The sequence below is a fragment of the Solanum lycopersicum genome, chromosome 7 (genome assembly GCF_036512215.1).
Source record: "Solanum lycopersicum chromosome 7, SLM_r2.1".
In the NCBI taxonomy this organism is placed as follows: domain Eukaryota; kingdom Viridiplantae; phylum Streptophyta; class Magnoliopsida; order Solanales; family Solanaceae; genus Solanum; species Solanum lycopersicum.
Window position 1 is genome coordinate 57,565,629 of NC_090806.1, and position 15,437 is coordinate 57,581,065.

Here is a 15,437-nt window from a genome sequence, read left to right on the forward strand (position 1 = left end):
GTATTTATATCCATCTAATTTAATTTTTATTTATTATTATATAATTAAATAAAGTAAAACACAGTGCAGATCAATTTTAGTCCTCCATCTTGTATTACATAAATTCACTCCGTTCCACTTATATTTTCTTTCATTACTTCATTATTTATATATACAAATATTAAATGTTGATTTAATTTTTTGTGCAAGTGAAGATAACTGAAAGTTTCTAATTTTGTGTTGTCTAGATAAGTTTGACCATACTATTAAGGTAGAAATATTTTAACCCAAACTATTAACTGAAGATACTATTAGGTGGCTACTTATCTCTCAATAATTTACTATTAACTGAAGATACTATTAGGTGGCTACTTATCTCTCAATAATTTAGTGGTGTTTAACTATGCAATATTATATTATTATATAGAATCAACATTTCATCATCTAATTTCATGTTGATTTTATCTCATGATTTTATATTATGAGATGGAATATTATATTATTTTTTTAAAAAAAAATCATGATTTGAGAATTTCATATCATGATTTGAGATTTTTAAATATAAAAAGTGACTCACAAACTTATATTTGATTAAAATAATCCGATATTTAATTTATTTCATATGTAAATAAAATATATAACCAATTCATCACTTTTTAAAATTAATTATTCTCACAAACATAAAATTTATTATTACCTTAAATTTGATGAATATAAATGATAAAGTAAAAATTGTTTGGTGAATGAGGGGGTAATATTTTTTGTTTTTTTCATAATTAAAAAAAATGCCTCTTTCAACTACATATAAAATGTGTAAACAATTTGATATGAAAAAATAATAATTGTGATGTAGTGTGTTTCATAATCACTACTTCAAATATGTTTGATTTTTAACACGAAATTAAAGGACTAAAAATGTGTAATTGCACACAAGTGAAACAAGTCATGAATCGTTATGATATAGATACACAAGTGAAAACTGTCATAATTTGTGCACTATTACATAATTATTTGTGAGAATATCAAATGAGTGATGAAATATTTATGATCTATGAGCATGAAAATATAGTTGTGGATAATATTGATATACAAATGACTCAAAGTAACAATGTTGGTTAAAGACTAATACACTATGATTTATTTTCAAACTTTTTATTGAAATAAAGTTTGATCAACTAAAGTTAAATGAAATAGTTACTTAAGTGGATAACAAATAGCTTTATAATAATTTATTATGTGATCTTATATTCTTTTATTTATTTGAAAAGTTTGAATAAACAATTAGAGCTATTTTAATAGTTTTATAACTTATGAAATACTTATGTTTATCATGTCATAATTCCATATCAAATGACCAAATGAGCCCTTAGTATAAATTTTATGTGATTTTTTCATAATCGGGTGTCTAACTATCGTTGAATTTTTTTATTGAAAAATTGTAAATAATAACAAACTATTAATTCAAAAAAAAAATGCTATAAATATGCTTTGATTTAATTGTACCATATAGCAAACTATTACTATTTTTGCCTCTCTCCCTGGTGAAATCTCGCTCGCCACTCTTGTTTGGTGGCAGTCTCGCTTATGTATAAAATGTATTAAATACATTTGTCTTTGTATAAAGCGAGAGAAAATCATATACATACATATATTTTGTTACCCTCTCTCCCATCTCCCAAATCTCGCTAGCCACTCTCCTAATCTCTCTAGCCACTCTCCCAGATCTCGCTTGCCACCCTCGCTTATACAAACAGAAACGAAATGTATAAATTACGTTTTTGTTTGATAAAGTGAGAAAAAATTGTATGCAAATATATATATCTTCGTCCTATATACTTATAATTATACAATACAAATATTCTTATGCCCAATTTTCTTGTTATTTCTCTCTTTCTCGTTTTACACATATACAAATTATACAATTGATCTTTTGTATATCTTTTATGTACAACTACTTTCTTTTGTATATGTATGACAAATTATACAATTGATTTCTTTTGTATATATATAGCAAATCATACAACTTTTTTTTTTATATTTATAGCGAAACATACATATTTATGTTTGCTATAAAATGCAATTATACAAAGTATAGTTATAATATACAAATATAATTTTTATATTTGCTATATGTGAAAATTATTTTTTTTATTACTAGAAAATTTGTTTGCAATCTTATCACAAATACGTTTATTTATTTTCTTGTGTTTTTTTTGCTTATAAGTGTCATTAGACAATTCGTTTATTCCTTTTATGTTCTGGAAAAGAAAGGAGTAGATTATATTTTATTTGTTGTTTAGGACTTTGGAGTATTAAGTTTGTTTGCATATTGTGGTTGGCATATGAGACATAGATAAGAGCAAAATATTTGGAGTTTATAGAGTGAAAAAACACTTGGCTGGAGCTGTTTATACAAAGGGACTCAGATATTGTGTTTATTTTAAAGAAAGAATTATTATTATTAAAATATATTAGTCTAATAGTAATAATAAAAAATTATAAAAAAATAAAAGCTTGGCTCTGATATGGGTTTTTATTTATAGTGCGCAGAGATCCAGGAAAACGACAACATATTTGTTTCTTCATCTCTCTCAGATTTAACCACCCCCACCCCCCTCCTTCTGAACTGAACTCTCCGCCCTCTGCATTTTTCACCATTGCTATTGTCTTCTTTCATCTTTAGAGTTCAAAGTATATATAATATATAAAGGGCTTGTATAGTTTGATCGGAATTTTAAGAAAATGGCGTCATCGACGGTATCGTCATGGATGATTGGGTCATGCATGTCAGTTCCTGGTAAAAAGGAGCATGAATTACATGGTTTTTTTGGGATTTATAAGTCTAAATGCAAATGGGCTATTCCAAGTAAAACAACCAAAGGGGTTTTCATAAACTCCAAATCCAATAGTGCTCTTACATTTCCAATCTCTTCTTCTTTCTTGTCTCAACCTAACCTTACCATTACTGGATTTTCCTCTTCCAATTCCTGCTTTCTCTTTACCGGATCCGCAGCTAATCCTCCTCCAACAAAAATTATCTCTTATGCTCAAACAGGTAAATTCTGGCTTTTATGCTTGATGAGTGCCCTTTTCATTTGTTTCGTTAAAATTAAGGATGGCTGGAACTGGAGATGCATTTGTTATTTTGGAGTCTGTTTATTCTCAAGGTTGCATGGTTGATTTTTATAGCTAGTTAGTGAGTGTTTGCTTCTTCTTTTTTTTTTTTTTTTTTTTTTTTTTTACATTTTAAACAGACCCAGGTTGGTGAAATTGAATTGGGTTTATTGACTTGTTCATTTTGGCATTGCGTGTCATGTGAAAAGAGTGATGGATCATGCAATTTGTTTGTTGCTTAATATCTACAAACTTGTTTCTTGTTGGATTTTTAGATCATGCATCAACACCTCCCAACTGTGTTTCTTGGTTGTTTCTTTGGGCTATCATTAGTGTCTTTCTCATACTTGAAACCATTTGTTGGTTCTTATCAAAAGTTTGGTTGGGTAATAAAACATAAGTACTTATGATGATCATACAAGGTGGAAGATAAAATATGTGCATAACGTTGTGTGATATTTTCTTTTAGTATTAGAGATGAGAACAGCTTGTTGAAACAAGTTGAAGAGTTGTAGTTTTTGGCTGGACATAAAGGAATTCATTGTCCCCTTCTTTCTTTTTTTTTTTTTTTGTAGAAAATGGTTACTTTGTGTTGACCAAATGTTAGAAAATGATTTTAGATTTTTGGAAAATACTATCATTTTTCTGTATCAAGCTACACGATTGGGTTTTCTCTGGAGTACTGCCACAGAACTACAAAGTTGTGAATTTCTACATCATTTTGTAATACACATAGATTTTGATGTATTTGGCCACTCCTTGTACAGGGGAGGTAATGGCAATTGCATCCGAATCGGCCATGGAAGCCGCACCAAAGAAGAAACCTCCAACCAAGGAAAGGCGAGTTGTTGTGACAGGGATGGGTGTGGCCACATCAGTTGGTCATGATCCCCACACGTTTTATGAAAACCTGCTTGAAGGTGTCAGTGGCATAAGTGAAATAGAAGCTTTTGATTGTTCTCAGTATCCAACAGTACGTCTTCTTCTTGAGCCTCTTTTCCCTTCAACTTTAGTTATTTACATGTTGGTAATGAGGTACTTACCGCAGAGAATTGCTGGAGAGATCAAGTCTTTCTCAACTGATGGCTGGATTGTACCCAAACTTTCTAAAAGAATGGACAAGTTCATGCTTTACATGCTAACGGCTGGTAAGAAAGCACTCTCAGATGGTGGAATTACTGAAGACATGATGGATGAATTGGATAAAAGAAGATGTGGAGTTTTAATTGGCTCTGCTATGGGTGGGATGAAGGTGATCCACTTTCTTTTTCTTTAATCACAAATCTGATGAAAATTTCGCTGGTCAAATATGCCAACTTTCTTATTCCATTTTACTTTGTTATTTATGTCCTGGGATCAGCTCTCTTTGGTCTCCAACACCTCAAATATAATTGAGCAACAGCTTGTACATGATTGCCCAGCACTGAAATCTCCTCAGAGAGAATCCCTATGCAGACCAGTAGTCTTTGCTAGAACCAAGCTAAGTGACTACTCACTAACTGATTTGCTTTTCTTGAGCAGGTTTTCAATGATGCAATAGAGGCTCTAAGGGTTTCCTATAGGAAGATGAATCCTTTTTGTGTCCCATTTGCAACTACAAACATGGGTTCTGCCATGCTTGCCATGGACCTGGTTAGCCAAAGTTTTAAATTTTCAGTTATTACCTGTGATGTATGAATAAGTAACGCCCAGCTTTGTGTGCCTTCTTACAAATTCAATCGTAGGGATGGATGGGTCCAAATTATTCAATTTCAACAGCATGTGCAACAAGCAACTTCTGCATATTGAATGCCGCTAACCACATCATTAGAGGTGAAGCTGTAAGTTTCAAGCCTTTAAGTCATAGAAAGCTGTAGGAAGCAGAGGATTCAGTTTCGTCTTACCGTTGTTCACGGAGTTCCTTATACATAGACAGATGACTCCAAGACTTAACATTCTTAGTAGCTTAGTTCTCTCTTTTTACACAATGACAATGCAGGACATGATGCTGTGTGGTGGATCAGATGCAGCAATTATACCAATTGGTATGTACCTGTTCTCTTTTACCAGAAGTTTAGCCTATCAAGCTGAGGTTGTAAAACTATTGTTTTATATAACTTTATCTTATTTCGTTTTTTGTTACTTATGCAGGATTGGGAGGATTTGTTGCTTGCAGAGCACTTTCACAGAGAAATACCGACCCTTCAAGAGCTTCTCGGCCTTGGGATAGTGTAATGTCTTGTAATCTTTTGCTCTTGTTCCTCTGCTTTCTGTCTAGTTGTTAGCACAAAATTTTGTGGAATGGAGTGGTGATTCTAGTGTACTCGAGATATTCCTGTTGCAGTTCTTCAGTATGGGACAAGTAGGAAATTAGAAATATTCGACTTTGAATTTTTCTCCTGTTTACTGAGTGAGTTATGCATATCTCAATTTGCAATGTCCATTCCATGAGATTGAACTTGTGTGGCATATTTTCTTCAGAATTTATAATTATGTAGCTCCATTGGCACTCATGTGGACTTTGTGGAAGAGAGACATATAAGATATTTTGTAGGAACTGAAAACTCCTGTTTTATATTGGTGGAATATTCATATTTTGAGTGTACTTTTGGAGCAAATATGATATTCCAATCACCATGGACGATAGGATGCACTTTACAGAGAATCATGACCTTTTATGGGATTCTCAACTTTTTGCATACATCTTATGTGCCTGTGTTAATTGCTATTCAATGACTTGTTAGATGAAGCAAAAGCACTACAAAATTTAAAACCAATCCTTTTTCTGGTTGTGCGTGTGTAGCATATTTAGTAAGATTGCTTCCTTCTTATTTTTATTTTAATCCTGGATAGAATCGCGATGGATTTGTCATGGGTGAAGGAGCTGGTGTCCTGCTTCTGGAAGAACTTGAGCATGCCAAGGTGATATATGCTTCAAAATCAATAAATGCTTTCTTGCTCACCCGCTTGTTGATCCTCAAACAGATAATATGAAAGATAAAAAGCCAATTCTGGGTCATATAATTGTTTTAAGTTTTCTTTTTATATTTCATGAGCAGCAAAGAGGTGCAACAATCTATGCTGAATTTCTAGGTGGAAGTTTTACTTGTGATGCTTATCACATGACTGAGCCTCATCCTAAAGGTAATTTCTCTCATATATATATTCTTGATTTTATCCTTTGGGGTGGCCTAGTGGTTTGGGCTTGGACTTCCATGTTAGAGGTTTCAAGTTCGAAACCCATTGTCTATAAAAGCAAGGGGTTTGCCTTGGTTGAGCTCGTCGCACCGGGCTTGCCTGATTTGCGAGCTATTGCATAGGAGTGGGGGGTTTGCCTTGGGCGCACCCAAAGGGTAGCGACTGTGGGTTGCTCTTGTCATAAAAAATATATATTCTTAATTTGCGTAGATGTGTCCATTTTGAATGGGCGTGACATAGATATTCTTCTTGTGGACCTTTAAACTCAGTAAAACTTAGCAAAAATTGCATTTACTCATACCAGAGAGTTATACGGTTATGCACATCCTTATCGTATCCATATGGGTGCAGAAATCTATATCATCCAAAAACTGTATAGTTCTCTTGTGAAGCCACTCAGTTGTTGGGGTTCTTTTTCATTGGTTAATAAGATAGAGTTAATTAGATAGAGTTAGTAAGATTTCTCAAGAAACGAAGATCAATGTAGCTTGAGTCTAAGAAACCAAATGGGTAGGAACCAAGACTAGGGATGTAGACGGGTTTAAGTTGTGGTAATCAGAAAGCTTGGGGCACAGATATTTTAGTAGTCAAGGAACTCAGGGAGCAAGTGGTAGAGGTTAGGAGGATGAATGACATGATGATGGCCATTAAACTAGCTTTGTGAGGGCTCACTTTTAACATTATTTGTGCATATGCGATTTTTGTGGGTTTGGACGAGGAGATCAAAAAGCACTTCTAAAAGGAGTAGGATGAGGTTATCAGAGGTATTCGACCGACTGTGGAACTATTGTTAGGAGGAGACTTTAATGGTTACATATGGACCACTTCAACAGGATATGATGATGTTCATGGAGGTTTCAATTTTGGGGATAGAAATGAAGGAGTTTCCCTTTTAGATTGCGCAAAAGCTTTCGAGATGGTCATAGCTAACTCGAGATTCCAATAGAGGGAAGAGCACCTGGTGACCTATGCTAGTACGGTGGTTAAGACTCGGATAGATTGCGTGCTCCTTTGGAAGTGTGATAGAGGTTTATGCAAGACTGCGAGGTTATTATTGGTGAAAATTTTTCGTACTATATGCGGCTAGCCTCCTCCTTGCCTCTTCTCATGATTAGTAGTATTGTTAAGTAATTATGTAGTTTCTTATTCTTCTATGTGTATTACTATTTGTTGCTTCATTTACTTTGTATATTTGTATTTGCTTGTCATTTTTCATGGAATCCTGCTTTGATGACATCCCTTTTGAGCGAGGGTTTATGAGAAACGACCACTTTAATCCACAAAGGTAGGGGGTAAGGTCGGCGTCCATCTTCCCCTCTCTATACCCCACTCCAATAAAATTGGAACGATACAAATGTATGTTTGTCGAGCAACATCAAATGTAAGATTTACTTTTTGCATGATGAAACAGAAGCATTTTTAGGTTTAATTTACCCCTCCAACTACTAGCTGTGACATAGAGGCCTCCAAAATATGATTCCATCACTCTAACATCTTATAATCTGGAGGGGTCTAAATTTTGAGGGGAAAGTTATATGGCTAAACGGTTAGAGTAATACATCTCCTAAACCTCTTCTGTTTTCATGTTTTCTTTCTATGGCCTTAAATATCTGGTGCGTTGCTCCTTCTAACAAATATAGCAGCAGATATTCTTGAATCTGTCTATCCATCCATCTCATAAAAGGTAATGCCTCTAACCATATATAGGATTTGATCCTTTGATTATACGTTGGCTTCGTTTGAAAAAAAATATGTTTCTTTTCTTACCTAATGACTTATAACTTGCATGTTTTTCTTTAATCACCAAGATTTTGTTCCACAAGGTATTAACTCCTTTATTGACATCTTATAATAATTACATTTTATGGGATGCACGAGTCACACAAAACTCCTGATGGGTTCCTGTGTGGCCCACCTATCTTGTCATGCTTGACTTTATTCTTTTTCTCATGTCAACTGCAGATCTCGAAATAAACTGCTACTTCCTGGTTGTAGTGACTTCAATTGTATACTATTTCTTAGCTTCTTTTTCTGTTTTGCCTAAGTTGGAGATACAGTTGTACGAATCACGCCTAGTTCCTCAAGTTCTAGTATTTTTTGATAATTGTAGTTGAGAGATTCTTCCAAACCAGCTAGATATAGTTGCACAATTTGTAGCTTACTCAGAACAGAATTTAGTATAACATAATAAGAATGCACAATCTCATGTTTACTGAGATATACAATTAAGAAAGGAAACCTTTGAACTCTTCTATTCCCTAAACTAGCAGGAACTGGAGTCATCCTATGTGTAGAGAAGGCATTAGCTCAGTCAGGGGTATCCAAGGAAGATGTGAACTACATTAATGCGCATGCAACATCCACACCAGCAGGAGATCTTAAGGAGTATCAAGCTCTTGTTCATTGTTTTGGCCAAAATCCAGAGGTTAGATTGAATTTCTCTCATTTAACTACTGTGTTCATGCCAATCCTCTCAGGTTTTTGGTTCAGCTGTTTAATCAGCCACTGCTCTATGTTTTCAGTTGCGAGTTAACTCCACAAAATCTATGGTTGGTCACCTGCTTGGAGCTGCTGGTGCTGTTGAGGCTGTGGCAACTATCCAGGTGCTTTTATTTCATAACCCCTCAAAGTTTGCTGCAGCTGTGGTTCAGTTGCTTTCTAGTTTCTTGTGTAACATTTCATCCAACTATTTTCTTGCATATAGATATCCTGGCTGCAGATTCTGATATTTCTGCTTGTGTATCCTGTGGGTTGATTTGGATATTATTTTGGTGTCATACTGTTGAATAGACCAAATCATTCTGTTATTTATGTAAGCATCTAATTGAACTATATAACGTCATTAGCATCTCTACTATTTTTAGCAACCCTTTCGGGGGAATTGAAGAAGCAACAGACTTATTTGGCTTCTCATTTGTTTGTGCGCTCTAGAACTTGTTTTTTCCTTGAGAGTGAACTCGTGGCTGCTAATACAGAGAGCACAAGTGAAGCTTATTTTCTTAGAGTTTCAATTTTTCACAATTTCGTGACATGAATTGCTTTCCTTTTGAATTTGAGTTCACGTATTGATGTAATAGACAGAAAAGAATATGCATGGTTGTTAATATCAGCTGCCAGTGAAAATGCATATTTATGCCAAATAGTAGCGATGGCACGTTGTGGGACCTAAAGAAGGGGAAGCAAAGGGACTGGCTATGTTTTTACAGAGAGGAGAATTAGTAAAGGCCTAATGACCTGGTCTTGATGATGTCGAATTGTTGGTCAATGTAACCTCAAGTAGACATAAATGACTTGTAGGAATAGAAACATCAACTACCTTGGAATCTGGAAAACTAAACCTAAAAGTGTTGACGCGATCCTTTAATATTTATCTGCTTTCAAGTTCAAGAATCTCTTTACAGACGGTTATGATTTACTTCTGATCTGCCAATCTGATTTGTTGAGCATAAACCTGGCAAGAGCATCAGCAACGATTTGCTTAGGACATGCATACATAAAAATGAAGTGCATGGCAGCGTATGTGAATATCATATTGAAAGCTGCACCCCTTTGATATTACCCTTAGATATGGGTATCTCCACTTCGTACAAAGTTCATCCAGTTAGAAGGTGTAAATGCATGGAATGGGGTAATGCAAGCTACTAAAATAACCAGTTTCTAGCCGCGATATCTGGGTACGCTCTGGAAAGCCACAGTAGGATGCCCTTAATGTTATTAGTGGTATATAGACCAACTTAATCAAGGTGAGGGTATACAAAATTGAGTTCTTTATATATATATATATATATTGTTGCTTAGAATATTGCACATCGGACAGATTTTTTGATGTTATCCTCCGTCGGAAGACGACGTGTCAAAGTAAAAATTAAGTTACCCATAATTCCTTGCCTCGAAGTTAAATAGGCCGTGATACATTATTTGTCATCTGAAATGTTGTCTTCAGATGTTATAAATGATAACGCAATACAGGTATTTTGCAAGCACTTATGCAGGTGGACTAGGAAATTCTTTTATCTAGAAAAGTTACTCCATTTTAGGCCTGGGTTAGGTCTTCTCTGATGTTTAGACTAGGGAAAAATACATGAAATTCAGGTATACTTTGTAAATATTTCCTGGCTACGTATTCGAACCATGAATATGTCATGGATATATTAGACAATAGTGATACTTCTGAGGTCTTTGTGTGTGTGTGTGTAAACAGGTTAACTTACACTAGATTTTTGGGTGTAATCTATAAATTTCTAGGTAACAACTGTTTATCATCAAATAATTGGGAAAAGAGTTCTGGAGAAAACAAAAATATGGATAGTTGGAGTCAAGTTGAAGGAAAGTTTCATATTCAATACAGTGGCCTTTCAATCTGTCGTTACCACCAGAAATGAGAGTGTCCTTTTAAATCTTTGAATAATTTCTGGTCAGGTGGTTATAAGGTAGGATGTAAATGATATAGGAGCTATACAAAATGTATATAATCAATTTAGTTTTATAAAAAAAGTGTGGGTACATGCTTAAGTCCTGAAACTGTGTGCAATGATGGCAATGTTTCGCATAACAGTGCTTTATGCTAGTATCAAGGTGCGAAGGTGTGTGCTTGTTGAAACCATGACTTTTGAGGGAACATAAGCAATAAATCTCTTGCAAGGTGATGTATTTTTACGTTAACAGAAATGTTATATTAATTCCTAATCAATGGATAAATATGTTAGTCATCTGAAATTCAAAATTACTAATTATTATAGCATAAAAGCTAATCCCTGACCAAGAAATCTGCAACCGTATTCTTTTATTTGACTCAGAATCTTAGTATGGATTTGGACTCGGTTGTCACGGTTTTCATTTCATATATTTCACTTCTTTTAGTTCCTTTGTTCACATGATAATGGTTTGTCTTTATACTTCTCTTGCAGAATGTGTGTTAAGTATAGCACGTGCTTCAATTACTTCTTTGGTGTAGAAGTCCAGCTGATCTTGTCATTTTTCCACACTTTTCACCTTTGAACAACATTAGTGCCCTCTCTCTAAGTTAGTAGTATAGATGTTCATAGCTAGGTGGTTCCAAATTCATAGTTTTTTTAGGTTGTAATCCAACTTTTAAAGGAAGACATCCATAGAAGTTGTAGGATGTTGTATTATTTTTTAAATGATAAAATCATATCTTCACCAACTTCTTGTTTGCATTTAAAGAAGAAGAAAAGAAGCATACTTCGGAAAAGGGCCTAAAATACCCTTGAAGTATTGAAAATGGTACAAAATTATCCTTCATCCACCTATTGGCTCCAAAATGCCCTTTTCATCCACCTATTGGGTCCAAAATACCCTTGTCATCCACCTTTGGGTTTAAAATTGACCACTTCTTTGATAATTTTAAAATTAAATTCTTTAAAAACTTTTTAAAATACTTGCCGTTCACTTTTGGTTATAATTTAATTTATTAATATAATTTATAAATCAACCCACTCATTACTAACTAAACCCCACCCAAGTAATAATCCAACTATAATATAAAAATCTTCATAAACACTACTAAAGCACAATGAAATTATATATTCCTGAAAATGACATCTAAAATTATTCGAGTCCGAATCGAAGCTTCAATTAAATTTAGATTGAACTGCTTATTTAGGAGGACACTTTCAATATGATTGATTGAATTTAGAAATTTATGATTAAAGGTAAAGAAGTAATACATCCCGAATTAATTCACGCCCTTTTTCAAAAATATAATTTTATAAATACTTATGATTTGTTTTAAAACCTTTAATATATTATTTTGAAAAAAAGTTGCCTATGAAGTAACATCACATAATTGAAACGTAAGAATAATTAAGATGAACATAGTCTGACTTTCAAGTTTATCGATAATTTTATTTAGACACTTGAATGTATGATAATTTACTTCTGAGATATTTTTGCCTCAAATTTTTAAAAACACTCAATTGACAGTAGATTTTCTTTTATTGCATTAATAATGTGACGGGTTTATTAATTTGGAGGGGTTTAATTAGTTTTGGGTTGATAGTGGATTTATTTATAAATTATACTAATAAATTAAATTATAACAAATAGTTGAGTGCCACATATTTTAAAAAATATTTAAATAGTTTAAACATAAAACCGTTAAATAAGTGGTCAATTTTGAACCAATAGGTGGATAACAAGGGTATTTTGGATCCAATAGGTGGGTGGAAAGGGTATTTTGGAGCCAATAGGTGGATGGAGGGTAATTTTGTACCATTTCTAATACTTTGAGGGTATTTTAGGCCCTTTTCCGTTTTTTATTGTTAAGAAAAAGGCAGCATACTTGTACAAGGAAGTCGCATCATATTCATAAAAGTATATGTAATCTGAGTTTTGAAAGAACATATTCATGCCTGTAGAAGACATTTTCAAAGGAACATTGGTGGGAGCCTTGAAACAATTCACAGCAGGAGCTTTCCATAGTGGTTAATTATTTTATGTTAGATATTGTTGCTTGCTGCTGTGAGTTACTCTAGCCTGAAGTTAAGAACCCAAAAGAACTGGGAGTAGAATAACTTTGTCAACTTAAATTATTTAAATAGATGTTGACTGAAGAAGCAAAAGAGATGAACATTATCTAATTTTTCTTTACCATGTGGGTATAGTTTTTCTTTTTGGCTACGAGAGTAGCTATGGCGATTGTTTTAGGATAAGTGATTACCTATTTTGAGATAATTCAAAGACAATTTTCTGCTGCTAGATAGTTCCTTGCAGTTTGTTGGTGCTGCACAGTGTAATTGAAGTTAGATTAAAGTTTAATCATATCATCTTTGTTCTTGAGCTTCATTATAATCTGCCTTGACAGTGGAAAGGATGCTGAAGATAGACACTCCTTGGACATTTACTTGAGCATGTTGCAGTAACATGTTTTTGTTATAGTTTATTTGTGATAATGATTAATTAATCTGATAGTACATAGATGTTGCAGAACTTATTCTTAAGGTGATTGATGATTACAAATTTCATCCTGTAAATCTTTCTTGACTATTCTTTTAAACGTGCCTCTTGCAAAAATTATCTGGCTGAAACTGCTGACTGACGGTTGGAATTGGACTTCTCAGGCAATACGAACTGGTTGGGTTCATCCAAATATTAATCTTGAAAACCCAGATGAAGGCGTGGTAAGGATCTATATTGTGTGCATTGTCAACAAATTCTTGTTCATTTAAGCATGGAATATCATCATACATAAAGAATTTTATCACAAGAAACTGCTAAGAAAGTTTGCTGTATCAAGAGCATGCAGTTGGTTACACTTAATGGCTTGACCAGCTAGTTAAGTCTAACTTAGCAGCTTCTCTGAATTTTTTACTATATCGCCAAAAGCTGGTTTACAGTGGAGCCTTTTATGGCAATGAAACTACGAGTATGACTCACAAGTCTATTAGTTTGATTCACATTGTCTGCATTAGTAGGGCTTTGCTCTGATATGGCAACCAAGACAGATTCTTTTGTGACATGAATATACAAACCATTTGATATATCATGTCTCCCCTGTTTTACTATTTCAGCTTTACTTTTTATTGACCTGGTAATCACCGCATCTGATGATATGTAATATCAATGAAACAGGATACAAATATACTTGTTGGTCCCATAAAGGAACGACTGGATATTAAGGTGGCATTATCTAATTCATTTGGATTTGGTGGCCACAACTCATCAATCTTATTTGCTCCTTACAAGTAGATCTCTCAAACAATGTTGATGCATCTGACAGATACAAGGTATGTAGGTTCATGCTTGTTTGTATTGAGGAAGCGAGGAAGATTAAGAAAGCCATGTATTTTGGAGTGTACACTTAGCAAATCTAGTTAGTTGTTTGGTAGGGAACAAAATGGGAGAAGAAGGATCACTGTTTTAACATGTAACAACCTAGTTAGTTTGTTTCGGCAAAATAGAACTTCATTTCTTCTAGACTATGGGACCTGCTTCCTACTAAACCCCATATGCAGCAGTGATCAAAGTAAATTTGAGAATCTTGAGTCTGGAATATGACTATCTTATTCTTCGATTTTATTATTCGTTGTCTTTTTTGCTACAATTATCGTATGATTTGTTGTTGTTACTTTTCTCGTCTATGTTATTTTGATCGTGGCTTCTTCACTACTGCATTCCTTTTCAAAACTGCTTTCATATGCTTTAGTTTACTTGAGCCGAGGGTTTGTCGGAAACAACCTCTCGACGGTCTGCATACACACCACCCTACCCAGAACCCACTTGTGGGATTACATCGGGTATTGTTGCTGTCAAGTCTGGAAAAAGAGTGTGGTCGGAGACTATACTTTCTAGGCTATGCCAAGCTTGCTACTACTTGAACAAGTGGATTCAATATTTTGGTACATGAACACCTATTTGGCAAAAAGAGAAGTGTTAGCAATGACTAAAGGTTATATCAAACTGTTTGGTAAACAGATTACCTTTTTACGATAAAAGGGAATCACCTGAGCTTGGCAATTTAGCGAGAGTTGATAGCTTTTCTATTTCAAAATGTTGCTAGCTCCTTGTAGCATTGATTCACATCTGTAATGGAAACCAAATGAAACAAGCCTCCTTTCCCCCCACTTCTTTTTCTCTTACAGTTACTCCCTTTATATTCATTGAACATATGTTTTCATTTGCTTTATTTTAGGAATATTTGGAAGGATCCTTGATTCCCAGAGTTACTTGAAGGACACTCGTAGAAGAGGCCTCAGTCTCGAAGAATTTGTCTTCAGGAAGATAGTCTAATGACGGTGGTACTTCCCTCTGATATACAGAATTTGATTGTTGGAGAAAGAAGATGCCGAAGCAAAGAATGGGGGGAGGATCAAGTTTTTTTTATCTCCATTTCTCTTAGCTAAATTATACTTACTTAACTAAATTGTTTCTCTTACACATAGCAGCAAATGACCCTTAGGTGTTTGCATATGGGCCTTAATGCTAGTGTACTAGTTTCTTTGTATACCATATATATTCTGCAAATTGGACTTCTTGATATTTGAATGAACAAACTCTGAAGGACTTCCTCAAAACGAAAAAAATAAGGTGATAACTATAGGGTATGCACAAAAACTTTACTTTTTCCCTTTCAAATGGGCGGTTTTTAATTTGTCCTTGAGCAGTCCAACTTATCTCTAATGGGGCATTAGTTCTTTAGAAATTTAATA

General features: G+C 34.1%; 1 protein-coding gene across 1 annotated transcript; it reads left to right on the top strand.

Annotated features, from left to right (window-relative positions):
- Positions 1-2,476: 2,476 nt before the first annotated feature.
- On the top strand, positions 2,477-15,196 carry LOC101245377 (3-oxoacyl-[acyl-carrier-protein] synthase II, chloroplastic-like). The gene is made up of 14 exons (XM_004243641.5): positions 2,477-3,034; positions 3,861-4,066; positions 4,142-4,345; positions 4,615-4,725; positions 4,818-4,913; positions 5,072-5,117; positions 5,224-5,303; positions 5,926-5,994; positions 6,132-6,216; positions 8,541-8,695; positions 8,793-8,873; positions 13,350-13,409; positions 13,861-14,015; positions 14,921-15,196. The coding sequence occupies exons 1-13, from the start codon at positions 2,722-2,724 to the stop codon at positions 13,975-13,977; spliced, it is 1,623 nt and encodes a 540-aa protein (XP_004243689.1). The 5' UTR covers positions 2,477-2,721; the 3' UTR covers positions 13,978-14,015; positions 14,921-15,196.
- The last annotated feature ends 241 nt before the right edge of the window (positions 15,197-15,437 follow it).

Excerpts from the sequence above, each read along its gene's own strand:
- LOC101245377 (XM_004243641.5), top strand. The coding sequence starts at position 2,722 with ATGGCGTCATCGACGGTATCGTCATGGATGATTGGGTCATGCATGTCA. Across the intron at positions 4,346-4,614 it reads CTGCTATGGGTGGGATGAAG|GTTTTCAATGATGCAATAGA; the intron begins GTGATCCACTTT and ends TTTCTTGAGCAG. Across the intron at positions 5,995-6,131 it reads AAGAACTTGAGCATGCCAAG|CAAAGAGGTGCAACAATCTA; the intron begins GTGATATATGCT and ends TTTCATGAGCAG.